The 25585-nt window shown below is 38.6% G+C and overlaps 5 protein-coding genes across 12 annotated transcripts; 3 read left to right on the top strand and 2 right to left on the bottom strand.

The window, feature by feature from the left end:
- Window positions 1-1918: 1918 nt before the first annotated feature.
- Window positions 1919-4362, top strand: LOC121778299. 8 transcript variants are annotated; one of them, XM_042175626.1, is made up of 7 exons: window positions 1919-1975; window positions 2357-2465; window positions 2544-3072; window positions 3252-3354; window positions 3497-3765; window positions 3879-4009; window positions 4092-4362. In XM_042175626.1, the coding sequence occupies exons 3-6, from the start codon at window positions 2986-2988 to the stop codon at window positions 4005-4007; spliced, it is 588 nt and encodes a 195-aa protein (XP_042031560.1). In that variant the 5' UTR covers window positions 1919-1975; window positions 2357-2465; window positions 2544-2985; the 3' UTR covers window positions 4008-4009; window positions 4092-4362. The 8 variants fall into 8 exon arrangements, with proteins under 8 accessions (XP_042031560.1, XP_042031556.1, XP_042031563.1 ...); XM_042175629.1 differs by having other exon boundaries at window positions 1936-2465; window positions 2555-2672; window positions 2796-3072; XM_042175627.1 differs by having other exon boundaries at window positions 1936-2465; window positions 2544-2672; window positions 2796-3072.
- Window positions 4363-8665: 4303 nt separating this feature from the next.
- LOC121779162 (U-box domain-containing protein 39-like) lies at window positions 8666-11267 on the bottom strand. Its single transcript, XM_042176493.1, has 2 exons — window positions 10857-11267; window positions 8666-9139 (listed from the first exon to the last, which is right to left on the bottom strand). Exons 1-2 carry the CDS (start codon window positions 11265-11267, stop codon window positions 8666-8668), a joined length of 885 nt encoding a protein of 294 aa, XP_042032427.1.
- Window positions 11268-14929: 3662 nt separating this feature from the next.
- Window positions 14930-18187, top strand: LOC121779748 (pentatricopeptide repeat-containing protein At3g54980, mitochondrial-like). The gene is made up of 2 exons (XM_042177144.1): window positions 14930-17667; window positions 18046-18187. Exon 1 carries the CDS (start codon window positions 15020-15022, stop codon window positions 17561-17563), a length of 2544 nt encoding a protein of 847 aa, XP_042033078.1. The 5' UTR covers window positions 14930-15019; the 3' UTR covers window positions 17564-17667; window positions 18046-18187.
- Window positions 18049-19998, top strand: LOC121779749 (premnaspirodiene oxygenase-like). The gene is made up of 2 exons (XM_042177145.1): window positions 18049-19156; window positions 19246-19998. The coding sequence occupies exons 1-2, from the start codon at window positions 18242-18244 to the stop codon at window positions 19858-19860; spliced, it is 1530 nt and encodes a 509-aa protein (XP_042033079.1). The 5' UTR covers window positions 18049-18241; the 3' UTR covers window positions 19861-19998.
- A 2166-nt stretch (window positions 19999-22164) lies between these two features.
- On the bottom strand, window positions 22165-24653 carry LOC121778732 (vetispiradiene synthase 2-like). The gene is made up of 7 exons (XM_042176138.1): window positions 24525-24653; window positions 24164-24425; window positions 23712-24075; window positions 23413-23631; window positions 22983-23121; window positions 22648-22893; window positions 22165-22461 (listed from the first exon to the last, which is right to left on the bottom strand). Exons 1-7 carry the CDS (start codon window positions 24651-24653, stop codon window positions 22165-22167), a joined length of 1656 nt encoding a protein of 551 aa, XP_042032072.1.
- Between the last annotated feature and the right edge of the window lie 932 nt (window positions 24654-25585).

Below are 25585 nucleotides of genomic sequence, written 5' to 3'. Positions count from 1 at the left end.
TATACGATACGATCTCATATCGTAAGTTTTCGATACGATAACGATATGAATTTCCTTATATCGCGATATATCGTTTTATATCGAATATACGATATATATCGATATTTTCGATATATCATTTTGTATCGAAGATACGATATATATCGTATATATCGAAACATATTGAAATTCAATACATATTGAAGTTTAAAATTATAAATATATATAAATTCATTAATATATTTAGAAAATATAAATATGAAACCCTAATAGGATTTAGAATTAGGATTTGTATTTTGATTATGGATATAAGAACACTATTTATTGTATTGTGTTGAAGTTTTATTAATTTTTGTGTTATTTTTCAGTTCTGAAATTATATTTTTTGATATACAGGTATTCGATACGATAACGATATTTCGATATATCGTATCGATCTTTGATATATCGTATCGATCTTTGATATATCGTTTTTAACATCGAATTTCGGTACGATATATCGAAATATCAATACGATAATGATATTGATATTATCCATATCGAAAGTTCGATATATCGAAACTTCGATATATCGAAACTTTTGATACGATAACGATATGAAATTATTTCATATCGATATTTTCGATACGATACACGATACAACGTTTTCGATACGATATATCGTATCGACCCAGCCCTATCCCAAGTTACTTGTGTAGTATTCCTTTTTGGTGGTCCCAAGTTACTTGAGTCATTTTTATTTTTGGCTAAAAACAAAATATCTAATTTCAACTACTTTACTCTTTATTTTTTCTCTTACTTTATTCTCTCCTCTATTTTATTCAACTCAGTAAACACAATTTTCTTAAATTCCATGGCGAAAAGAAACGCCTCATGGGACGAAGGGAGTAGTAACAGTAGTAAAATCACATAGCCAGAGTTCGTTGAAGATTTAAGCAAACAGTTGAAATCAAAGGCAAAACGCCAATTCCATGGCGCCCTGCAAATTTTTACAGAGAGAGAGGAATATAAAGTGATTTTTACTGATCACGCCAATTCCCACTTGTTGAACCTTCTGAAAAAGGTAAAGGATCCGTGCTCTTGCCAACGAGCAAGGACGTGGGCCCGGATCCACTTTTACTCCATGTCCTTAGGCAAGAGCACAACACCCACGTTCGTGCTCTTCCGCAAGAACAAGTTCAAGGGTCACATCATTCTATTATTCAATTTAAATAAAAACATTGCCACAATATTAAAATGCATTAAAATTAACCGGAATACTATTAATTATAAAAAAAATAAAAATTACATAATTAAAATTCTAAAAATTTAAAATTACATAATTAAAATCCTAAAAATTAAAAATTACATAATTAAACTTCTAAAAATAAAAATTACATAGTTAAAATCCTAAAAATAAAAATTACATAATTAAAGGCTAAAAATACCCCGTAGAAGACTATTCATCCGGCTCTACCCCCAATGTTCTTTGGAGACCCCGTATCATTGCCACATGCGATCGAAGAATGGAAATGAGAGAATTTAGATGAGAATTGTGTTGTGTGGTGTGAAATTTTTTGTGTGGAAGTGGGGGTATTTATATATGAAAATATGAATTTTTGTGGAAAAAAATTGAAAAATAAATTAAAAGTTGGGAGAAAACGGATATAATTTTTTGGGAAACGGGAAAATATTTTTTTATTTTTAATCGGATTTTTTAATTAAAATCTGATTTATTTATTTTTTAAAAAAATTGCCAATGGTATTGCCGTTGGCCAATCAGAGGAGGACACGTCAGCTGCTAGCTGGCACGGACTTGTTCGATGTATCGAGCAGCGGCGAGAGCGCGGACAGCGGGTGCCGTGCCGCTGGCACGGACAGACGGACGCCGTCCTTCGACCGCTGCGGATGCTCTAAAAGGAAAAGAGAAGTGGAGCTGAGCACATAATCACAATTTCATGGAAGTTTCTGCTTTAACTCTTTATTTCACTTCATATCATTCCATGCGTTTGTGAAGGTAAATGTTTGTGGTTTTCTATTGCCTCATGCTTTGCCTTTCTCTCTTTTACTTGAAAAAAGATTGATTTTTGAAATGATTTTTAAGCATCGCGTGTTCTCTCTGTGTGAAAATTAAGATGCATTGACCCTCTTTTTGTATAAAACCCCCCTCCATTTATGATACCATATGATAAATGCTGATATGTATTCTTTTAATTTTCCCTCCTTTTAATGCATTAAGCTGAATTTGTGATTGAGCTTCATATGAAAAGATAAGTTGTGATTATAGAGGTGTATTGCCTTAGTTGATTGAATGATTTAGAAAAAACATGGGGGTGGAATTGGGGGAGCGAGGGTGGAGGTGATTCATGCTGTTCATGGATTTTTCTTCCTCATTCAGAGGAATCCCCACATTTTCTTTGGAGCCTCCGTCTGAAACTCCAGTTAAACTGTGAAAAGGAAAGGTCCTTTCTCCGGCCTTGTCATTTGCGTGACGGGGCTCTCTAAAGGTATTGCACAATGCTAAATTTTTTTAATGCTGCATTTCATATGTATATTGTGTCAGTATTGTGATTGTTGGTGCTTAGTTTTGTAGCAGGTAATGTCTATGATGGTACATTATATTTGCTATTCTGGAAGTTTAGCATTCTATAAAGAAGAAGCAAGTGGCGAGTTCAATCCCTTTATGATGGTTAATCAAGCTTGGTTTTGCTGTGGTTAGTTTGCTCTGATGAATCATGCTGTTTCGTTATTCGGTGTCAATTGTTCTACAATATTTATAGTAATCCAACTTACTGAGATGTCTATGTTAATGATGTAATCTGAATGTGGTGGCATAGAAAGGGTAGTTACCAGAGACAGAGCGTGGAGCTTCTAAACTAAACGTAACCAGTTTTTACATGTAATGTGTACATAGGCACAGTAGGTAAACCTTTTATGGATCTACATACAGTGTGCTCCCATTGTGAAGAATTACTTATGTTCTGTTAATAATTCAGTACAGATTTTATCTTCTCATTTATTGTTTTAATGTGTAGAAACAAGGAAGCAACGGTGAGATTGGGAGGTCAATATAGTCCTCATCTCCATCCTCACTGCACCCACTTGGTGGTTCAGATATCCTTTGTTAATTGTTAGTGCAAGTTTTAGTATTTAGGTTCAGTAACGCTGTTATATCATCTGATTCATTTTCAATTGTATTCAGCTTTCAATGAGATAGCAACAATAGATTGATTTTTGTGAATCTCACATCAAACTACCTTGTGCTAAACTGTTACACTTAAAACATTTATTACAGCTTTCATGGACGTAAGTTTGAGCACGCTATGCAACACGGAACTACTAAGGGTTTACTCCCGGTAACAATTGGGTGGTTTGTGGATAGTGTCAAGAGGAATGGTAATGTTTCCATTTATCTGTCTTTTACATAATAAAATATCAGCATGTATTATGCGTCTCGGACCTGGTTTATGCAATATTCTCTATACATGCATTCTGTTTGAGCTACAGTAATGGGTGATAATCACTAGTTTCATTTCAGTTAGGCTGAAAGAAACAGTGTACAGTGTTAATAGCATTGGAGATGATGGTTTAGCAATTATCGACTTCAAACGGCTTGATCAGAGCTCTGGTGCAGAAAATTCGTGTCTGCCTTCTGGTTTGCTGAAGCATACTAAACAATCCGACTTCTGTGGAGCTCCTGGCTCCCAGTTTCCAGAGAGGGAGAGAAAAAGACTCTCCACTTCGCCATCCTTTTCCAGTCAAACCTTTTATGCTGATATAGATGTACCAGCTGAGCTTCTCAATAAGGTAGGCTCACAGTTGGTCGAGTCTATTGTCTCTGTTTCTTCTCCAATGTTATCGCCTTGTTTAAACTGTTTTTAAATCATTTTAAGGAAACTGCATCAAATGTGTATTCATAGGTTTCTGAGGCTCTCTCTGCTGAAGGTGCTATCTTACTAGATCAATGGTTTGTTGGCTGCAATGCTACTTATGTAGTATGTGAAGGCCTTCTATACGAAAATATATGCGACACTCAACCAATGTTGTAACAGTAAGTTCTGTTCTGTTGATGCAAGAAATATATGTGTATGTTCTGTTGATGCAAGAAATGACTAGCCTATTTATATGCTTAGTCCACTGCAGGGGTCATCTCAGCCTTGATAGCTGTCATCAAGATCCAAGGGCAAGGGCACGGGCGCGGCTCGGCTCGGCTCGGCGCGCGTGTGGGCTCTTCATCCCATCTTAGTCCACTATAATTATTAAGTGTAGTAAGGTCACTTAATAAATACACATTTAAAGATGTGTCTCATCTCCTATGTGGGATAATTAACACTAGTTAATTACTCTCTAAACTTTAATTTCATAGCTTTATTAAAAGCTACAATGTGACCAACTTTAATCCAATTTTTCTCACTCACCGAGAATCGGATTTGAAAAAATGAATATACTACGGTCATCTACGCGGAACGTAGATTGACGCTATATCATTTAATTTCTCAAAATTAAATGTCTCGTCACATTTTTATTGGTCAAATTTCGTTGACCGAGCATCTTAAATTCAAGATTCCAATAATCCACCACATGAGTGGAAAAAGCCAAATGCATATGCATGCAGACACAAGCTCAATCCTCATGAGATATATAAGTATAAGAATAGGTAGTTTTTGGCTTTGAACCGTCCATAGATAGCACCATCGGATACACAGGCGGACTAGTAGCGTGATGCTTTGAACTATTCCTCCACGGCATGTACCGAGACAATGATGTTAACACTTAAACACCTCAACCTCTTCCGTTCTCACAGTTTATTTCCATTGCGGTCTTGGACACCACTTTGGATTCATAAATGCGTTTTGTGAAGCGACCACACTTCGCATTTACATAGGTGATTCTTAGTCAACTACCTTGTCATACTTGGTTTCTTTGAGAACTCCATCTCTTTGAGATCCTTAAGAACCATTAAAAGTCATAGACTTAGCCTTACCACTTAGGCAGGTCTTTCAACACTCTATTGCTTTTTAGGGAATAGATGTAGAAGAGTGTTTCTCATGAACTCTTATGGCTTAGTTTTCCCATTGAACCAAGTTCTTGGGATCTCCAGTCATCGTGGTTGGGTTACCACTATGATTATTCTTTTAGTTTGTAGATTTAGACCCATTCCCTCTAACACTTTATTCATTTGATCACGGTTTAACACTTTGGTTAGCAGATCCGCTAGATTATATATTGACTTCACATAGTCGATTGTAATCACGCCAGTTGTGATCAAATGTCTCACGGTGTTGTGTTGTCGACGAATGTGTCGAGAGTTACCATTGTAGAAGCCATTATTTGCTCTTCCGATAGCTGCTTGGCTATCACAATGAATTAACACTGGAGGCGCAGGCTTGGACCAACACAGAATGTCCTCTAGGAAATTCTTAAGCCACTCAGCTTCTTCACCAGTTTTATCTAAAGCTATGAATTCAGATTACATTGTTAATCGGGCTATACAAGTCTATTTTGTGGATTTCCACGAGACAGCACCACCCCCAATAGTAAAGACGTATCCACTTGTAGAGAGTGAGTCTTTGTTATCGGATATCCAGTTTGCATCACAGTACCCTTCAAGCACCGTGGGTATCTCGTGAAGTGTAGCCCGTGATTTTGAGTATATCTTAAATATCTCAAAACCCTTACAAGAGCAGTTCAATGCTCTTTGTTTGGATTGCTCGTGTAGCGTGCTAATTTATTCACGGCGCAAGCGATATCGGGCCGGGTGCAATTAGTCAGATACATAATGCACCCAATGACCTTCGCATAGTCTTCTTGTGCGACAAGTTCTCCTTTGTTCTTGGTTAAATGAATATTTAGCTCTATAGGTGTCTTAGTCGTAGTGCTATCATAAACGTTGAATCTTTTTAGTACTTTCTCAACATAATGATATTGTGTTAAGGTGATTCCTTCGGATGTTCTTAGAATTTTCATTCCAAGAATTACATCAGCTAGACCAATGTCCTTCATGTCAAAGTTTCTTTTTAACATGGCTTTCGTGTCGTTAATCACTTGGGTGTTACTACCCATGATTAACATATCATCAACATAAAGACACACTATAACGTATCCATTATCAGTGTTCTTAATGTAGACACATTTGTCACATTCGTTGATTTTAAATTCATTTGATAACATCACGTTATCAAATTTCAAGTGTCACTGCAACGGCGCTTGTTTCAATCCATAGAGGGATTTAACCAGTTTGCATACATTTTTCTCTTGTTCATGTACTACAAAACCTTCAGGTTGTTCCATATAGATTTCATCTTCAAGGTCACCATTTAGAAACGAAGTCTTAACATCCATTTGATGAATCTCAAGATTGTGTACAGCAGCAATTGCGAGAAGCACTCGAATTGATGTAATCCTCATTACAGGTGAGTAGGTATCGAAGAAATCATACCCTTCCTTTTGTTTAAAGCCTCTGACTACCAGTCTAGCTTTATACTTGTCTACTGTTCCATCGGCCTTAAACTTTCTTTTAAGGACCCATTTGCTTCCTAAAGGTTTAGCACCTTCAGGTAGATCAACCAATACCCACGTGTGGTTTAACAAAATTGAATCAATTTCGCTTTGAACAGCTTCTTTCCAATGCAACCCGTCTGGGCCTGCAAAGGCTCCTTTTATCGATTTTGGTTCTTCATCCAACATGAATGCAATATAGTCAGGACCAAATGTCTTTGGTGTTCTGACCCTATTCCCACGTCTCAGTGCTGCCTCATTTAGATCAGGCCTTGCACGTTTGCGTGAATTGGGCTTTATCTCCAATGGTTTAGTACTGGTGGTTTCATCCTCAATTCTTGTCTCGGAATTGGATGCTACGTTTTCCTTACTTTTACAAGGAAATGTATTTTCAAGAAATACGGTGTTTCTTGATTCAATCGTTATTCCTACAGTCACAGTTGGAATTTCGGACTTGTGGACCACAAATCTGTATGCACTACTATTAAGTGCATATCCAATGAAGATGCAATCAACCGTTTTAGGTCCGATTGTAACTTGTTTAGGAGGGGGGACCATCACCTTAGCCAAACACCCTCACACTTTGAGGTATTTGTAGGATGGTTTCCTTCCTTTCCACAACTCATAAGGAGTAACATTTTTTCCTTTGAGAGATATTTTATTCACGATATAGTTGATTGTCAAAACCGCTTCCCCTCACATGTTATGTCCTAATCCTGAAGTCAGAAGTAGTGCATTCATCATCTCTTTTAGAGTTCGATTTTTGCGTTTCGCAACCCCATTAGATTGGGGTGAATAGGGAGCAGTTGTTTGATGAATTATGCCACTTGTGTTGCATAGTTCTTCAAACCGGGCTACATATTCGTCTCCCCTATCACATCGAATCATTTTGATTTTACAACCAAGTTGATTCTCAACTTCGTTCTTATAATTCCTGAACGCTTCTATTGCTTCATCTTTGCTTTTTTAAAGATAGATGTAGCAATATCTTGTGCAATCATCTGTAAAGGTGATAAAATACTTTTTACCACCTCTTGTTTGCACAAATTTAAGTCACACATATCAGTGTGAATTAATTCAAGGGGTTTGGTGATTCTTTCAACTGAATGAAATGGCAATTTAGCCATTTTGGCTTCAAGACAAATCTCACATTTATCTTTACTATAAACTTCACTTGCCTTTAGTAAATCAAGATTTACTAATCTTTTAATGACGTTTATATTTGCATGTCCCAATCTACAATGCCACAAGTTTGAATATTCAGTCAAGTAAGAGGAAGTAAATGCATTGTTATTGATAGCCAAAGGCTTTGGAACAAGGCGCGTAGCCACACTAAGCTTAAAAAGTTCATCGGTTACATAACCTTTTTCTGAGGGACTTTCCAAACTTATACAATACAAACCTATCGGATTCAAATACAAGTTTAAAACTCTTATTAGAGATGCCCACCGGTTCCGGTTCCGGTTGTTAACTGGCGAACCAGAACCGTGGCAATTTCCTCGAACCGGAATCGTCGCAATTCGAACCGCGGTCCGGTTCAGGTTCAAGAATTTTCGAACCGGAACCGTCACCGAACCGCCGGTTCGGGACGGTTCGGAACCGCCGGTTAAGCAGCGGTTTCACGGTTCGGGCGCGGAAACCAATGCATCAGTCGGGGTAGCTTTTCATGCGTTGAAACCGGCCGGTTCCGGCGGTTTTTGGACCGGAAACCGGCGGTTAACCGCAAAAACCGGCAGTTAACCGGTAAACCAGTGGCTTTTGGTGGTGGTGCGGAACCCGAGGCGACATATCGCAGCTTTTGGCAGCCGGTTTGTTGACCGAACCGGCGATTTTTCTCTTACTTTACCTATTTTTTTCTTTATTTCTCTTAATTTATTAATTATTATTTATTAAAATCCGTGTAACTTTTAAAAGTTTTTATTTTTCAAAGGCTATTACATTTACCATATTACTTCAAATAATTCATGCAAACAAACCACACGTAAAAAAATTAAAAAAAACAACGTTAATAGTTTTGGGGCCAAAACGGTTTAGTGGGCCCATTGAACCTCAAAAAAAATTTCAATATCATGAATTAAATTTAATATATATTTACTCCGGAGATATAATCTTGAAAACCGAACAGTATTGTTTATAGATTGCAATTATTTAAAATGATTTTTTAGAAACTTAAAAACAAAAAAATAGTCGCTAAGGCGCTGCTAATTGGTCAATACAGGTCAGCATCCATGACCTTTTTCATGAGCAAACTGGCCTTCTCCCGGGGCCGGCCCGAACCACCCACTGAAATCTCCGCCAGCGCCGACGAAAACTCCGGCAGTTCAGCAGCGGCCCTGAAGCATTTTTCGCTGTCGTCAAACAACCTGAGAAGAATCTCAGCCGCCCCTTCTTTACTAAGAAAACAGCCGCTCTTCAAAATCCCCAGCATTCGGGCCACGATCCTATCGGTCTTCTTCAGCTCGCTCAGCCCTTCTTCGAACCGGGCCAGAAGCCCGAGAATTGCTAGAGCAGTTCCGGCTAGATCCTCCCCGTCTCCGCTCTCCGCCAGCGTCATCAGAGCCGGCACCACCCCCTCCCGGACCGCGAGCGTGCAGTTGCCGTGAAACTGCACCAGCTCGGCCAGAGAGCTGAGGAGGTGGTGGCTGGCCGGCCCGCATGGCCCGGATATCGCCTTCACTAGAACCTGAATCAGCCATCAACAACCAATCAGGCACAGAACTAGAAATTGAAATAAGCCAGTAATAAAATTTCACTATAAATACACCAAAGTACGCGATGCCTCGTATTGTCCATTTACGATTACTTTGACTCGTTTGTAATAGTATTAAAAATAGTAAAAAAGAAAAATATTAGACAAATGTGTGTCTTCTATATAATAATTTTATAAATAGGAGTAATTAATATGAAATCTTTTTATTAAAATTAATGAAAAATAGTAATGAATATATACAGGCATATAGACCAAAAATAAAATATGAGATGAATAATTGCTGACAAAATATTAATCAATAATGTTATTATACAAATAAAAATAATAAAATTACAAAATATTACTCCCTCCGTCCCCGAATAAGAGTCGCTAATTTCCATTTTGGGCCATCCCCCATTAAGAGTCACTCTTCATTTTTACCATAAATGGTAGTAGGCCTCACATTCCACTAACTCACTCCACTCACATTTTATTATAAAACCCATATAAAAATGTGGGTTCCACATTCCACTAACTTTTTCAACCAACTTTTCTCTACATTTCTTAAAACTCGTGCCCGGTCAAAGAGCGACTCCTATTAGGGGACGGAGGGAGTAATAAATAAATTGATTTATATAATACTGTTATTATATAAATAAAAATTATAAAATTTTAAATAGTACAGCTATTGATATTAAAACATTTTTCAAAAAGAACAAATATTAGTAATATATTCCAAAACACAGAAAACAAGAAATAGGATTTAAATGTGCTCTCTGTTACCGAGATCATAATTATACTACTCCTGTTTATTTTTCAACACCCTATTTCTTTTCCATCTCTCCTTTATTTCTCCATCATCTTCTTTCTCAAGCTATTCTATCTCTGTAAAAAAGAAAGCGCGAAAATACTACATCTGATTCTAAGAGGACGGCACCGGCCAAGCCCCCGCTGAAGGACGGCTTGGCCTATTCTATCTCCGTCCCTGCAACCAATTCTAATTGAGCCACATATTTTAATAACACACAATGTATGTTTATCTCATCCTTTACTTTTACAGGGATTGCGTGGTGAGATGGCAGCCGATTTAAAAGGCGTGGACAAAATGCCATTTCAAACTTAACTAGATGTTGTTGTTTTGTCTAACGACGTTTTATGACTTTTGTCCATGTGTTTTAAGTAGTCCACATATCATCGCGCAATTCGCTATAAAAGAAAATGACGAGATAATTGGAAAATTCTCAAACTTCATACTTTATTTTTCTAATTTTGAAAAGTGTGGACAAACAAAAATTTAACCATTCTTCGTGATTTATTTGGCAATTGTCCTAAAAATATTCCTTCATTAAATATCTCATCTGATTTTGAATGCTCAAAACCCTGCTAATAGAGTTGTCAACTAGACCGGATTAATCTAGGCCACTACGACCTAGGCTCATCCCTTCGATGAAATAAAGCAAGCCTAGACTGGACTTACTGGTTGATCTTTTTCAAACTCAGACTCAAGCCTATTAGAAACCTTGTCCATGACGAAATACATATTATTTCTTCTTAAATTTTGACATAATTTAAAATTATTTAACCAACACATTCTATTCGCATTTCATCATTAAATGAATAGAATCTGATTTATATTTCATGAATATCCAAATACTATCAAACACCACTAGAATTATTAATGTAGCTTAGCGATAAAGTGGTTAATACAAACCTGAACGGTGCCGGCAACGCCGAATTTGGCTTTATTCTTGTCTAACATGGCAAGGCTACAGAGGTAGGAGGCGGCGAGTTTGGCGGATTCCGGCGAGTCGATGAGAGAAGTGAGGTGGAAAATGGTGTCCTTTTGAGCTAAAGATTGCTTCAAGTTGGGATTAAGCGAAAGGTTGAAGAGCACCGAGAGCGCCAGAGTTTGGACATTTTGAGGCGAGGCGGCGGATTTCGAGAGGCCGATAAGCGAAGAGACGGCGCCGTCGATCTGAGCCACCAAGTTCCGGTTTTGGGGGCTGATGTTGGTGATGGTGGCCAGGGTTTGCAGCGCCTGGCACCTGTCCTCGTCGTCGGCGCCGGAGGATTGAGCTTCTCTCATGCACTCCATGATGGTTTCGCGAACTCGGCTTGCCATCGCTAAATTGATTAATTAGCTAATGGGTTTTGATTCATTGTTTTGTTGTGATTAATGTAATGAGATGACAAGAGTTTCGATTAATTCGATGCTTATGAGACGACAAGTTGCATTGGATTTTCAGCTGGACAAGGACATCGATCATGTGCATTATATCATTGGTGAAATTCCTTTCCAATTCATACTTTTTTGGATACGAATTCCTTAATCCACTAGTATATGGAGTAGTATTTATTTACTCAATTAGTCATATTTTATCATTTTTAAACATCCAAAAAATTAGTCATATTTTAAAAATGAGTTTTTATCTTGTATTTTATTTTTTTTTATTTGTTTCTTACTTTTGCTCATCTCTCTCGTGTCATCAAAGGATGGGAATAATTTTGTGGACTGTCGAGTAAGTATATTTTAGAGTTAATTTTTCCTTATGTGTTGATTCAATATGAAATAAAATATTACAGACCTGTAGTTGAATTTTTCGATTTTTTTTAGATTTTAATATCAATATAAAAATTTTTTCTTTCTTTTTATAATTTTAATTTTACTTTTATTTTCTTTTCTTTTACTTTTGAAATAAAATATTACAGACGTGCATATTTTTCAGGGTAGGAGGAAGTAATATTTATTTTTCATTTTTTCTTTTTATTATTTTTATTTTTTTCATAATTTGATGTATGTTTACCAATATTAATTTTGTTATACGGGTCTTTTGGTAATATTTGACCGTGGTCAGAGCACGCTTTTTGTTTGAGATAATTGAATTTCAAATAAATACTAAGCATATTAAGTACTGTCCCCTTGTCTTATAATAATAGTTATATTTCACTTGCTAATTAAATATAGCTCACATTTCACTAACTTATTTCACTCATACTGTTATAAAATTAGTATTCTTTCTGTTCCATAATAGTAGAGTCATTTTATTATTTTGGTACGTTCCATAGCAGTGGAGTCATTTCCTTTTTATGATAAAAGTCAACATATTTCTTTCCACTTACTTTATTCTCTCTTAATTTATTCTCTCTTCATCTATCTACCTTTTTCATTTCTTATTTTATTCTTTCTTTACCTAACTCACTTAACACAATTTTTTTCTAATCTCTATGCCAAAAGAAATGTCTCGCTACGAAACGGAGAGAGTGACGAAAACTCATACTATTTCATTAAGTTGTCTTTATAATTCCATAATAAATCAATTTGTGGATGTGACAACATCTTAGGGCATTAGCAATGGGGCGCCCTAAGGCACGCCCTATGGCGCGCCACGTCAGCAGTTTTATCCTCCTACCTCCCCACCTGCAGTGGGGCGCCCTAAGGCGCGCCCTATAGCGTCACGTCATCATTTTTTTAATATTTACAAAATCCATACGAATTTTAAAAAAAAATAATACATTAAAATACGAATTTCATAAACTTCATTTCATTTAATAAAAATTAATACATTACAATGCGAATTAAAAAAAACGCAAACTCAGCGACGGCGGTTACGAGCCCACACTTCTTCAATCATGTCACTCATGAGCTGTGTATGCTCCTGTTGGTTGCGCATTGAGGCCTGTCTAGATAGAACATCTTCGAAGCCTAACGGTAACCCTCTATCGGGTGTGTCGGTCGATGTGCCGGAAGAGCTAGATGCACGGTCGTCTTCATTCCAGTCGGTGATGTTTCCACCTTCACTATCGACTATCATGTTGTGCATGATTATGCACGCATATATGACATCGGCGATGACTTCCTTGTACCAGAAACGAGCCGGCCCTTTCACAATTGCCCACCGTGATTGGAGCACCCCAAATGCCCGCTCGACATCCTTCCGCGCCGCCTCCTGCTTTTGCCCAAATAAAACCCTCTTCTCACCAATTGGGCAGCTGACCGTCTTTAGGAAAACTGGCCACCGTGGGTAGATGCCATCGGCCAAGTAGTACCCCATATGGTATTGGCGTCTGTTGGCAGTGAACTCAATGACCGGGCCGTTGCCGTTACATTGGTCGGTGAAGAGGGTGGACGAGTTGAGGACGTTGATGTCGTTGTTCGACCCGGCTACGCCAAAGTAAGCATGCCAATCCAGAGCCGATGGTCAGCGACGGCTTCGAGGATCATCGTCGGGTGGCTGCCCTTGTATCCACTTGCGAAATTGGCCTCTCCACGCCGTCGGACAATTCTTCCACTCCCAGTGCATACAGTCGATGCTCCCGAGCATCCCAGGAAACTCGTGCGCCCTCTCGTGCATCTGCATCAGACCCAGGCAATCAGTGGTTGTCGGCTTGCTCAAATATGTGTCGCCATAGGCCTCTACTATCCCCCGACAAAAACTCTTCAGACACTCGCGGCCTGTAGTCTCCCCACAGTGGAGGTACTCGTCAAAAAGGTCCGCCGTGGTGCCGTATGCCAACTGACGAATAGCAGTCGTGCACTTTTGCAATGGTGTAAGGCCGGGTTTCCCGATGCCGTCCTCCCGAAACGTGAAGTATTCATCACGTGAAGACAATGTACGAACAATGTTGAGAAAAAGGTACCTCGACATTCTAAACCGGCGGCGGAAAACAGTCGGGCCCCATCGCGGTTGATCGGCAAAATAGTCTTCAACCAGACGTCTGTGAGCTTCCTGGTGGCCGCGTCGGACATACGACCTATGTCGAATAGGCCAATGGACTTGCACAACTGAATGAGAAACGAGATTCATTTTGGTTGGATGTAGAGAGAGAATATGTAAATAGATAGTCGATATGTTCGTATGCACAACTGAATGAGAAACGAGATTTAAATAGAAATCAAAACCGCGTGCCATCGTCCGAGTCGATCGTCCTTGACCTCCACAATGGGGCGGACGATGACCATCGTCCGCGGCCATCGTCCGCGACAGCCGCAATGGGGTGGACGATGGCCATCGTCCGCGCTATCCTCCGCGACCGAAGTATAGGGCGCGACTATCGTCCGCGCCTATGGCACGCACCCGCAATGGGTGCGGACGATGGATGGCGCGGACGATGCGCGCCATCGGGCGTGCCATCGTCTGCCCATTGCGGATGCTCTTAATCAATTGTAAGTGCGCGCGTGCGTACCACTTCCATCTTCTTTGGCGGATTAGGTGTTTAGTGGGGTTTTTTCTTTTTTTTGTTCTAGAGTAGAACTTAAATTCCATGTTTGTACTGAACTTTTTTTTTTGTTCCGGGTTTGGGAGAGACGCATGACCCTCATGCGTCTCCTTTTAATGAAACGCATGACGGAGATGTGTCTTTTATAGAGACGCATGAGGAACATGCGTCGTTAAATTTTTTTTTTCTTTATTTTTTTTTGAAAGACGCATAAGCGTCATGCGTCACAGGCAAAGACGCATAAGCGTCATGCGTCTTTCATTTTTTTATTTTTATTTTTATTTTATTTTACTATTAAAAATAAATAAAATAAAATAAATAAAAAATGAAAAAATGAAAGACGCATGAGTCTTATGCGTCTTTGCCTGTGACGCATGACGCATGAAAAAATGAAAAAATGAAAGACGCATCTCCGTCATGCGTTTCATTAAAAGGAGACGCATGAGGGTCATGTGTCTCTTCCAAATCCGGAACAAAAAAAAATCCAGTACACTTGAGAAATGTTAAGTGTGTTCTAAAAAAACCCGGGTTTAGTGTGATTTTACAGACGGACGTATCTCTGCAGTCTCTACTTCACAGGGGTTTGCTGCAGCAAGATTTTTCTATTTTGAGTAGGGTTTAGGATTTCTCTGTGAAGAATCAACAACACATACGCCCATGAAATTTCCAATTCGATTTCCATCCTCACCAGCTCCGTCACGACTGCGCTTCTCAGCGATTCCCTTAAAATATTTATCATCCTCCTCTCTCACCACACCACTTCCCAACTTGGTCGAATCGAGCTCAACTTCAGAACCCCTAACCACAACCCAAATTCAAACTTTTCCTAAACCCATTTCACAAAACGCCGAATTCAGCCACAAAAACGCCGTTGATGCCCTCTTGTCTTACCAGAATGACCCTCAGACAGCCCTTGACTACGCCAACTGGGCCGGGAAACAGCGCGGCTTCCAAGTTGGGGAATCGTTTTTCGTGCTGCTTCACATTCTTGTAAGATTCCCTAATTATCATAATGCAGCTCGGAGCTTGATTAATGATTATGTATGCCGTGATTCTGCCCCTTCGTGTGTTGTGGCTGTCGATTGTTTGATTGATTGTGCAGAAAGATATGGTTTTTGGTTAAAGCCGCGGCTTTTTTATTATTTCTTGAATGGATATGTCAGAGCACAAAGATACAAGGATGCTGAAGATTGTTTCTATGCATTAGTTTCCCGTAGAATATTGCCTTGTCAGATTATTTTGAATAATTTCTTGAAATCTTTGATAAGGGCGAATATGATTGACAATGCACGCGGCTTGTTTAAGGACGTAGTTACGAAGGATATTAGTTATGATTGTGATACTGTATACATGATGATGTGTGCAAGTCTGAGAGATGGTAGGGTGGAAGAGGCGGAGAAGTACTTTTTGGAGGCGAAGAACAGTGGGATTAAGATCGAGCCTCACGTTTATTCTAGTGCAGTTCGTGCTGCTTGTATGAAGCTGGAAAGCGATGTTGCAGTTGGGTTGTTGAGTGAGATGAAGGATAGGGGTTGGGTTCCACCGGAGGGTACGTTTACACTTGCAATTTGTACTTGTGTAAAGCAAAGGAATATGGCAGAGGCGTTAAGGCTGAAGGAAGAGATGATTAACAGTGGACATTCGTTGAATTTGGTGGTTGCAACTAGCTTGATCAAGGGATATTATCAGCAGGGTGATCTGAATAGCTCGTTGGCGTTGTTTGATAAGATAGTTGAAGACGGACTTGCTCCAAACAAGGTCACCTACGCGGTCACCGTAGAAGGATGCTGTGTTCATGGGAATATGGAGAAGGCAAAAGAGTTATACCATCGTATGAAATCTGCAGGTATTCAACCAACTGTGTACACTGTGAATTCTATAATTAGAGGTTTTTTGCGAATTCAATTGCTAGATGAGGCGATGGGAATATTTGATGTTGCTGTGAAGGATGGTGTTGCTAATGTTTTCACTTACAATGATATGCTATCCTGGTTCTGTGGAAACGGTAGATTAGATGATGCATACGAGATGTGGAATAAGATGATTGATTGGGGGGTTGAACCAACGGTTGTTTCCTACAATAATATGATTCTTGGGAACTGCAGAAAAGGGAATATGGATGTAGCACTCAACTTACTTTCTGAAATGGCTGTAAAGAACTTAAAACCGAATGTAGTTACTTATAGTATATTGGTTGATGGGCATTTTCGAAAGGGTGAAACTGAAAGGGCCATTGGACTGTTTTCCCTTATGATAAACTCGGGGATTGTTCCAACTAATGTCACGTTCCATACGGTCATCAATGGGTTATGCAAAGCTGGCCAAACCGCTGTAGCAAAAGAGTCGATGGATAAGTATGTGTCGATGGGTTTCAAGCCTGGTTGCATGACTTATAATTGCCTTATTAATGGCTTTATCAAGGAAGGTGTTATTGACTCAGCCTTAGCTGTCTATGATGAGATGTGTAGAGCCGGACTTGTGCCTAATGTTGTTACCTACACCACTCTGATTGATGGATTTTGTAGAGGACAGACTCTGGATCTTGCACTGAACATGTGGAATGAGATGCGTACCAAAAAAGTTACAATGGATGTCACTGCATATAATTCTCTGATCGATGCCTTTTGCAAGAGAAACGACATGAAGTGTGCATATCAACTTTTTGATGAACTTATAGAAGCTGGTTTATCTCCAACGACTGCTGTTTACAACACCATGATTGGTGGTTTCAGAGACCTATATGATATGGACTCAGCGCTTAACTTGTATAAAAGAATGAGGAGCGAAGGGACTCGGTGTGATTTGAAAACTTACACCACTTTGATTGATGGGCTGTTGAAAGTTGGGAATATAGAGCTTGCAACGGTTTTCTACCAGAAGATGCTTGCAAAGAACATCATGCCAGATGTCATCACGTACTCTGTTTTAATACACGGTCTATGCAATAAAGGACAGTTGGAAAATGCTCGCAAGGTCCTTGACGAGATGCTCAGTAAGAACATCACTCCTAATGCACTTATTTATAATACACTTATTGGGCGAAACTTCAAGGAAGGTAATTTCCAAGAGGCTTTTCGGTTGCATGATGAAATGCTTGATAGTGGTATTGCCACTGATGATACCACTTTCGACATTCTCCTGAATGATAAGCTTAAGAAGAACCCATCCCACCGGGAGTTCTTCTACGGTCAAGCTATGTGACATAGCTGCAGATGTTCTCTGCATTGTAGAACAATGGAGAAAGCAGAGTAAGGCGAGACGATCGGCTTTAATTGGAGCAAGGTTTTCATTGCCTGCATTGGGAGGTCAATCTCATGACTTTGATATTAATCGCTTTTATATTTGTTTCATGCCATCTTTTTTGCTTAGTTAAACAATGATGTTCTTCCCTATATCTATAATGTTAGTATTTAATGAATATGCACATTTTCCGTCCTAACATTAATGTGTTATCTAAGTTTGTAGTAGAAGTAGGCATGCTAGCTCTGCCTAAGCCTAATCCCAAAAATTTGACTTTCAGTAGTTAATAATTTAGCATAAAAGAACTATAACAATGCTAACAAGCTACAGAAACATAGAACATAGAAAAAAATCTGTGAAGCGTATAACTCCATGTTGCATTCTATGATCTTGATCCATAGGCCAGCTATATCTCCGAGATCTAATGTAACTAAACGTTGCAGATGTCTGAAAACACTGGTTGCCTGTTGCTTCCCGTTCTCCGACTCAAACTCAAATCAAGAGAAAGAGATTCCCAAGCTAATAGGAAACAGAAGGTACACAAACTCAACACCACAGAATTCGAAAGCTAATCTTTCAGAACAGAGTTCACGCAACAGCAAGACTCCGCTACTTTGTCTCTCTATTGTTCGGCCTGAAATGGAAACAGCAGTTCGGTTTGCGTTCAGTTTCCTCGCTTTTCTCCTTTCGTTTGGACTCTTTTCCTGGATAATCGAGGGAAGGAAGAAAGTGAAACCTCTTAAGAGGCTGAGGTTACCACCAGGCCCGCCGAAGCTTCCTGTGATCGGACACCTGCACCACATCATAGGACCACTCCCGCATCACCACCCTCTGAGGAATCTGGCGAGCAAGTACGGGCCGCTAATGCACCTCAAGTTCGGTGAAGTTACCGCAGTCATCGTGTCTTCAGCCGAGGCTGCAAAGATGGTGCTCAAAGCTCATGACCCCGCGTGTGCAGATAGGCCGAAAAGCGTGGCTACACAGATAATGTGGTACAACTATAGTGACATTGTGTTTAGCTCCTACGGCGATTACTGGAAGCAGATGCGCAAGATATGCATTTTGGAGCTGCTTAGCGCGAAGAATGTGCGTTCGTTCGAGTACATCAGGAAGGATGAGGCTTCACTTCTCATCGGGTCGATTCAGTCAACTCACGGGGCGCCATTTGACCTGACCGATAAAATTTTCTTGTTCATGAACTCTATGACGTGCAGAGCTGCGTTCGGGAATGCATCCATGGATAGAGCTGTGGCTGTTAAGTTGATCAAGAAAGCGATCTGCTTGGCGGGACACTTTGACCTGGCTGATCTGTTTCCCTCGTTTAAACTATTCGATTTCCTTACTTGGAATAAATTCGAGCTGCTTAAGCTACGGAGGAAACTGGACAAGATTCTGGACGATGTAATCAATGGGCACGAAAGGAATCTTGCTTCGACCAAGATGGGGTACGGGGAGCTAGGTACGGAAGATTTGGTTGATGTCCTTTTGCGGTTGAAGAAAAGTGGCGAACTCGACTTACCCATAACCAACGACAGCATCAAATCTGTTATCTTCGTGAGTTTCTTTCGCCATCTCCATCTCCATCTCCAAAATGTTTATTCCACCTTATAATTGCTCTAAAACGGCTATCGTAACGTTTGCAGGATATGTTTGCTGCTGGGACAGAGTCTTCATCGTCAACAGTCGACTGGGCCATGGCAGAGCTAATGAAGAACCCACGCGCAATGGAAAAAGCACAACACGAGATAAGGGAAGCTTTCAGAGGAAAGGAGGAGATCAAGGAGTCTGAAATCCGAACGCTCAAGTACCTCAAGATGGTCATAAACGAGACGCTGAGGCTGCACCCTCCGGTTTCTCTAATCCCGAGAGCATGCAGGGAGGAGTTTGAGGTAGACGGGTACGACATACCTCTCAACGCCAACGTGATTGTCAACATTTGGTCAATTGGGAGAGATCCAAAGTATTGGCGCGATGCAGAGAGCTTCGAGCCAGAGAGGTTCGAGGAAAATCCGATTGATTACTTGGGGAGTCACTTTGAGTACATCCCGTTTGGATCGGGGAAGAGGATATGCCCCGGGATGACATTTGGCATAGCCAACGTGGAGTTCGTTCTAGCGCAGCTGCTCTATCACTTCGACTGGGAGCTTCCTCCGGGAATGAGCCACGATGATCTGGATATGACTGAGGTCGACGGCATTGCTGTATCAAGAAAGAGTAGCCTTCGTTTGATGGCTCAACCGTATGATCCAGAGGATTGATTATAGTTTGTATACCAACCTCAAAAAAAAACTAACTTTGGTAATAGAATAATGAGTCACTGTCACTCCCTAGTTGCACATAATCGATCTAGACATCTATAATTATGTATTAGTAATAAAGTACTACTACTACTACTACTATATAGTCCATATTGTTTTTATTATTTTCTTTAGGTAGATGTGCCATGATTATGATTTATCAACATCAGTACTACTTTAATGGATCTAAAAAGCTTCCATGTCGATGCAAATCAAATGCATGCCAAAAGACTTTGACTCGCCCCATCAAAAACTTGCGTTTCGATTTTGACATCAGTACACAATTATCACTTTATTTATTAAATTCAGATAAGTGTTGCATAAATTAATTGAAGGGTTATTAGTTTGGAAATATACAAATTACAAATAAACTCCTATAGAAAGGAGGAAATTACAACTGATGTCAAGAGGGCTCGAACTCGAGCACCTCATACAATAATGTCTAAGCTCCTTGTCGCTAGGACAAAGGCTCGGGGACTTACTTTCCTTTTTAGTTTGTCCCACAAAAGATGTCACATTTCCTTTTTAGTTTGTCCCATAAAAGATGTCACATTTCCATTTCTAGAAAAAGTTCTCTCTCACATGAATATAAAAATTATATTTTCTCTCTCCATTTAACAAACAAAACAAAACAAAACCTCCTAAAATCTCGTGCCGTCCCACAAGTGTAACATTTTTTGTGGGACCGAGGGAGTATATGACATATTATATGATAAAATTTGGCAAATATATATGACGTGTTATTTTCAATCAAACTTGCTCTAGTTTAGTTCTTTTCAAAATTGTACTATTGGTTTAAGTTTATAGACAATAACTCAATTTTTGAATTACATTGGATTATGCCAACAGTTAGGGGTGTCGAAACGGGTAGCGGGTAATTCCGAACCCGACCCGTTACCCGCCGGGTATCGGGTACCTGTTACCCGACGGAATCGGGAAACGGGGCGGGGTCGGGTATAATAATTTTGGGTTTTGCGGGTATCGGGTATCCCGATACCTGACCGGGTAATCCCGATAGTCCCGAAAATACCCGATATATATATATTGATATTTTATAATTTTTTATTTTTTATTTTAATACTTGCTCTTCATGATGTAATTTTTTAAATATTTTACATGGCTTGATCTCAATTCTCAACAAAATTAAATAATAATAAAAAGTTTCAAGTGAGACTATTACATTCATCAAGTAGTATTTTTAAAAAAGCATCTAAAATATACAAATAATATTTAAAAAAATAAGATTTCAAAAAAAAAATGTTTCGGGTCGGGTACCCGCGGTGTCGGGTGCGGGATACCCGACTAAATGCGGGACGGGTACCGGGACTAACTTTTCGGCCAAAATCGGGTGCGGGTACCCGTTTCAACACCCCTACTACAGTTTTGAATGATTATAAATTTTATCAGATCTTGTGCATTGAAATATTTGTCAACTTTGTCTTTCAAATTGCATTTGATCAGGATGATATTTATTTAATTATTACTCCCTTCATATCATAAAAATAAGGACTTTGGGTATTACATAAGTTTTAATGCTAAATTGGTAAATAAGAAAGAAAAAGTTATTGAAGTATTGTTAGTGGAAAATAAGGTACACCCCATAAGAGAGAAAAAATTACTAAAAATGGAAAATGACTATTTTTGGGGATGAATCAAAATAGAAAAAGAAAAGTATTTTTATGCTACGGAGGAAATAATATTTGATTTTTGTTATTTGACATGACTATATAGAATCATACTAAAATTTGGCACCAAAATTTTTATATATGCATAATACATGGTCGTGATCCCATAATTAGAGCCAATCGTAGAACTAAGAACCATAACTATCCTATAGATTTTTTAATCCAATGGTATCCATTCATGCTATATGTGACAATTGCTTAATACTCCTAGTACTTTTTTATGATGTGATAACGTGAATATTGTCCATTTTTTAATCCATCTATCCATTCGTCAATTCTTTGTCCCACTGACACTTTTATTACCACATCAACTTCAATGTAGAGAAAATTACTTTCGAGGAAAAAATTAAAATTTATATATTTATATTTGAAAAATAGTTCGAAAAAATTAGAAAATACTATTGAAAGTTAATAGACAAATAACCATAATTTTTTCGGTGAATTAGTCTATATTTTTGAGTGAATACAACTTGTGCAAGTCTACTTACTGAATACACAAATGAAATGAAACCTTAACCATTACAAACACAATAAAACAATTCGTGATGAATCAAACGTTGCTAGTATCCCAATATTAGTATCAAAGCTGCAATGAGTCGACTAGCAATGCATTAATGATGGGCTTCAACACTTTCTCAGGGTGAGTATACCCATCTTGATTATTCTTGTAAACCACATCGATCAATCGAGATAGATTCACAATCCTCTTCAAAATCTCCATCGAAACCGATTTCTCCTTCCAAATCTCCCCATTCATATCCTTCCATGCATCCTCTCCCATCTTCTTCAACTCCTCCATCGCCTCTCCCTCCCTCACCCCATTATCCTTCATGTAGCACTCGATCCCCGTCGCGCTTTGCCCTCTTTTCTTCTCAATCTAGCCAACCATTTACCATATTATTAGCAGTCCACGACACGAGTTTTAATGTAAAATTGGTAAAGTCAAATACAGACGGAGAAAAAACCTTACTATAAATAGATAGACGGTACTAATATTGGTGGATGGCCGAAAAATGATAAAACAAGACTATTTTTTGTGAACTAAGGTAGAGTATTTGTGTACCTCATAAGTTGCAACGTCATCAACAACTCGACATATGGTGGTGTTGGCTACTTGGATCCGCGGCTTCTTGATGAGCCAGTCGAAGGCCTCGTTGGAAGCAGAGGCCATGCCGAGGAAGGATGTGGTGGCGAGCAAGTAGTAGGTGCTTGTGATGAAGCCGTTGGCCATGTATTCACTAAATGGAGGCATGTAGCCTTCGATGAACCACTTTGCCTCTATGTTGTAGCTTCTTACAATCTCTTGCATCTGTTTGCAATGTCACAACTTCTTCATTACTATATAATCATAAAAATTTGAATTTTTTTAATATATAGGGATGATGAATTGATTCATACTGTGGCTTTTGCATAATTAACCGCGAATGATCTTCCTTGTAGCTTTAGTTCTTGCTCGTATTGATCATAGAGCTCTAAAAGAGCTTTGTAGGTTATCTTCATGTAGTCTGGTATTCTCTCCATTTCTTTCATATCCCACCTGATTATTATACAATTAAACACAATGAAACAAAATAAATCACGAAAAATAGTCAAATTCTGGTCCGTCCAACACTTTCCAAAATCTGAAAATTAAATCATAAAAGTTGAAATTTTCGCAATTATCCTATCAGTCTCATTTCTAGCAAAATATGCGATGATGCAGCAACCAAATTCTAAACACATGGAAGTAGCCTATGTTAACTCACTTCTTTAGTGTGATACATGTTTATGTGGTGGGTGACATGTTTAAAATCGGCTGACACATCATTGCATAATTATGTGTATATACCTTTGTACAGCATCTGTGAACATTTGAAGCTCATCAATGGCACCATATGAATCATATGTATCATCAATGACTGAAATCATAGCAATAGTTTTGGCCAACATAATTCTAGCTCCAGAATATTGAGGCTCAAAATACACTCCCAATGTCCAAAAATAGCACTCCACCATTCTATCTCTTGCATAAGGAAGCTTCGAAACAAGATCCAAATCTTTCCACCACCTACAATCAAACACATTATTAATAATCACCAAATCACTCTAATATTAATAAACTATACACACACATATTTATAAATATACCTCGACAATTCACCAAGTTCTTGTCTATGCAACATTTGTAGCAAATTAAAGTCCAATTTAGCCAGCTTCAACAAAGCATTGTTCCTCGATTCGAGCTTTTCATATAGAGATATGTAACGTCGAGCCTCCACCCTTGGCACGCCCCGTTGCAGGCACTGCTCCAAGGCGTGCTCGGCTTGTTCCTTGAGAGGAGACCTCGGAAACGGAGCAACGGACTCAAGATGAGCCTTCGTGAACACGAGCGCCTCCTCGAGAACATCCTCACCGTGTGTCCTCAAATTTGCAGCTTCATATAGGCTCAGCATTCCCTCATCATCAACAATTTTGAATTTTCCATCACTTCCTCTAAATTTTTCGAAAATACCTATGCAATAATAATAATTAAAAAGTTAGTTAATAACGCATGCAAAATTGTACTATTTAAATATGACCAATTTTTATTAATTAATTACCAGTGGAAATGCTGCAGCCATGTTGTCTAAGCAACCTAAAACACAGAGCTACAGTGTGTAAATCTCCACTTTCCATTATTTCCAAATATGAATTGTGAAGAATCTGAATTTGCTCTTCAATTTCCTTTTCAAAGTGATATGAAATCCCGAGACGTTCGACGCTATCGATCAAGTTCAACTTCTCGATCATGCTTGGCTCCGTTGCAACGATCATCTTCTTCACTTTCATCTTCAATTCCTCAATTTCGTCGCCGTGAAAAATCTGTCATCAAATAATTCTGATTAATTAGGCAAGAAATTTGCATGCATGGTATCAACTATTTTTAATTAAGATTATAATAAAATAGGAAAATTATTGTACCTGATTATTGTGATGGATGGAAACTGAAGTGAAGAGGTCGCCCCATATGCTCGGGGAGAAGTTGGGCGACGGCCGGAAAACGAGCTCCGGCGGGTTAGATACGGAATTTTGAAGTGTAGCAGAGGCCATTAATCTCGAATTTGGTGTAATTAATTAATGTAGTGCAAAAGGATTAAAGAAATTTATCACGTAAATTTCTTTGTAGAATGCATGCAATAAGGTGGAGGGGTTTCATCTTGTTATATAGAGATAAGCTGAAGAAATTTGAACATGTTTGTTGACTGGAATTAAATGTGCCTCCATTTTCTTTGATGATGCCAGAAGGAAAGTCTAGTCAGTCCTATGGAATTGCGTTGATGTTATGAAACTCGAAAATTAAATTATCTTACAACATCTCAGAAATTTCATTCGATTCCATTCCACAAACTCTTCTGAAAGTTAGGCAATTCAATTGCGATAAATTTCAAACAACGTAGTATTACCTAGGTGTTTTGGAATTGATTCTTATGTAGGTCAATTGTTGACTAAGACGACAATAGTTTCACCTTCATAAATTTTGAATTACATAATTTAATAATGTGTATTTCAAAAATAAAATTTAATAATGTTGATGCAGGTAGGGATGTCAATCGGGCCAACCCGTTTGGGTTCGGGCCAACCCGTTCGGGTTGTCGGGCCATTCGGGTACGGGCTATTCGGGTTATGCTTTTTTCGGGTTATAAAAGTTCGACCCTAATCCTAACCCTTCGGGTTTCGGGTTAATCCACCGGGTTATTCGGGTCAATGAGTATTTTTAATTCTTTTAATATTTTCAAAAAAATAATACGTATTTTAAATTTTCTTTAATTATATACATATTTTTAATTAATCATTCAACAATGAAATACTTATTTTTAATTTTCTTTAATATTTTTAAAAAAGATTAAGTTATTTAAATTTAAATAACTTATTCATTACCTAATTATTTACAAAATATATATCAATAGTATGTTTATGTTTTTGTATTTAAAACATAAATCAACACTTTGTTTCAAAATTCAAACATAAATAAATTCGTAGAA

This window comes from Salvia splendens, chromosome 19 (genome assembly GCF_004379255.2).
Source record: "Salvia splendens isolate huo1 chromosome 19, SspV2, whole genome shotgun sequence".
NCBI classification, from domain to species: Eukaryota; Viridiplantae; Streptophyta; class Magnoliopsida; order Lamiales; family Lamiaceae; genus Salvia; species Salvia splendens.
This window is presented reverse-complemented; position numbering and strand designations above follow the sequence as displayed.

What these genes read in the sequence shown, in the direction of transcription:
- LOC121778299 (XM_042175626.1), top strand. Translation starts at nt 2,986, where the DNA reads ATGTGTAGAAACAAGGAAGCAACGGTGAGATTGGGAGGTCAATATAGT. An exon ending in GCACCCACTTGGTGGTTCAG is followed by an intron (nt 3,073 to 3,251) that starts ATATCCTTTGTT and finishes AACATTTATTAC; the next exon opens with AGCTTTCATGGACGTAAGTT. An exon ending in CAGCTGAGCTTCTCAATAAG is followed by an intron (nt 3,766 to 3,878) that starts GTAGGCTCACAG and finishes GTGTATTCATAG; the next exon opens with GTTTCTGAGGCTCTCTCTGC.
- LOC121779162 (XM_042176493.1), bottom strand. Translation starts at nt 11,267, where the DNA reads ATGGCAAGCCGAGTTCGCGAAACCATCATGGAGTGCATGAGAGAAGCT. An exon ending in GCGTTGCCGGCACCGTTCAG is followed by an intron (nt 9,140 to 10,856) that starts GTTTGTATTAAC and finishes TGGCTGATTCAG; the next exon opens with GTTCTAGTGAAGGCGATATC.
- LOC121779748 (XM_042177144.1), top strand. Translation starts at nt 15,020, where the DNA reads ATGAAATTTCCAATTCGATTTCCATCCTCACCAGCTCCGTCACGACTG.
- LOC121779749 (XM_042177145.1), top strand. Translation starts at nt 18,242, where the DNA reads ATGGAAACAGCAGTTCGGTTTGCGTTCAGTTTCCTCGCTTTTCTCCTT. An exon ending in GCATCAAATCTGTTATCTTC is followed by an intron (nt 19,157 to 19,245) that starts GTGAGTTTCTTT and finishes TAACGTTTGCAG; the next exon opens with GATATGTTTGCTGCTGGGAC.
- LOC121778732 (XM_042176138.1), bottom strand. Translation starts at nt 24,653, where the DNA reads ATGGCCTCTGCTACACTTCAAAATTCCGTATCTAACCCGCCGGAGCTC. An exon ending in GAACTTGGTGAATTGTCGAG is followed by an intron (nt 23,632 to 23,711) that starts GTATATTTATAA and finishes GTTTGATTGTAG; the next exon opens with GTGGTGGAAAGATTTGGATC. An exon ending in TTCACAGATGCTGTACAAAG is followed by an intron (nt 23,122 to 23,412) that starts GTATATACACAT and finishes TATAATAATCAG; the next exon opens with GTGGGATATGAAAGAAATGG.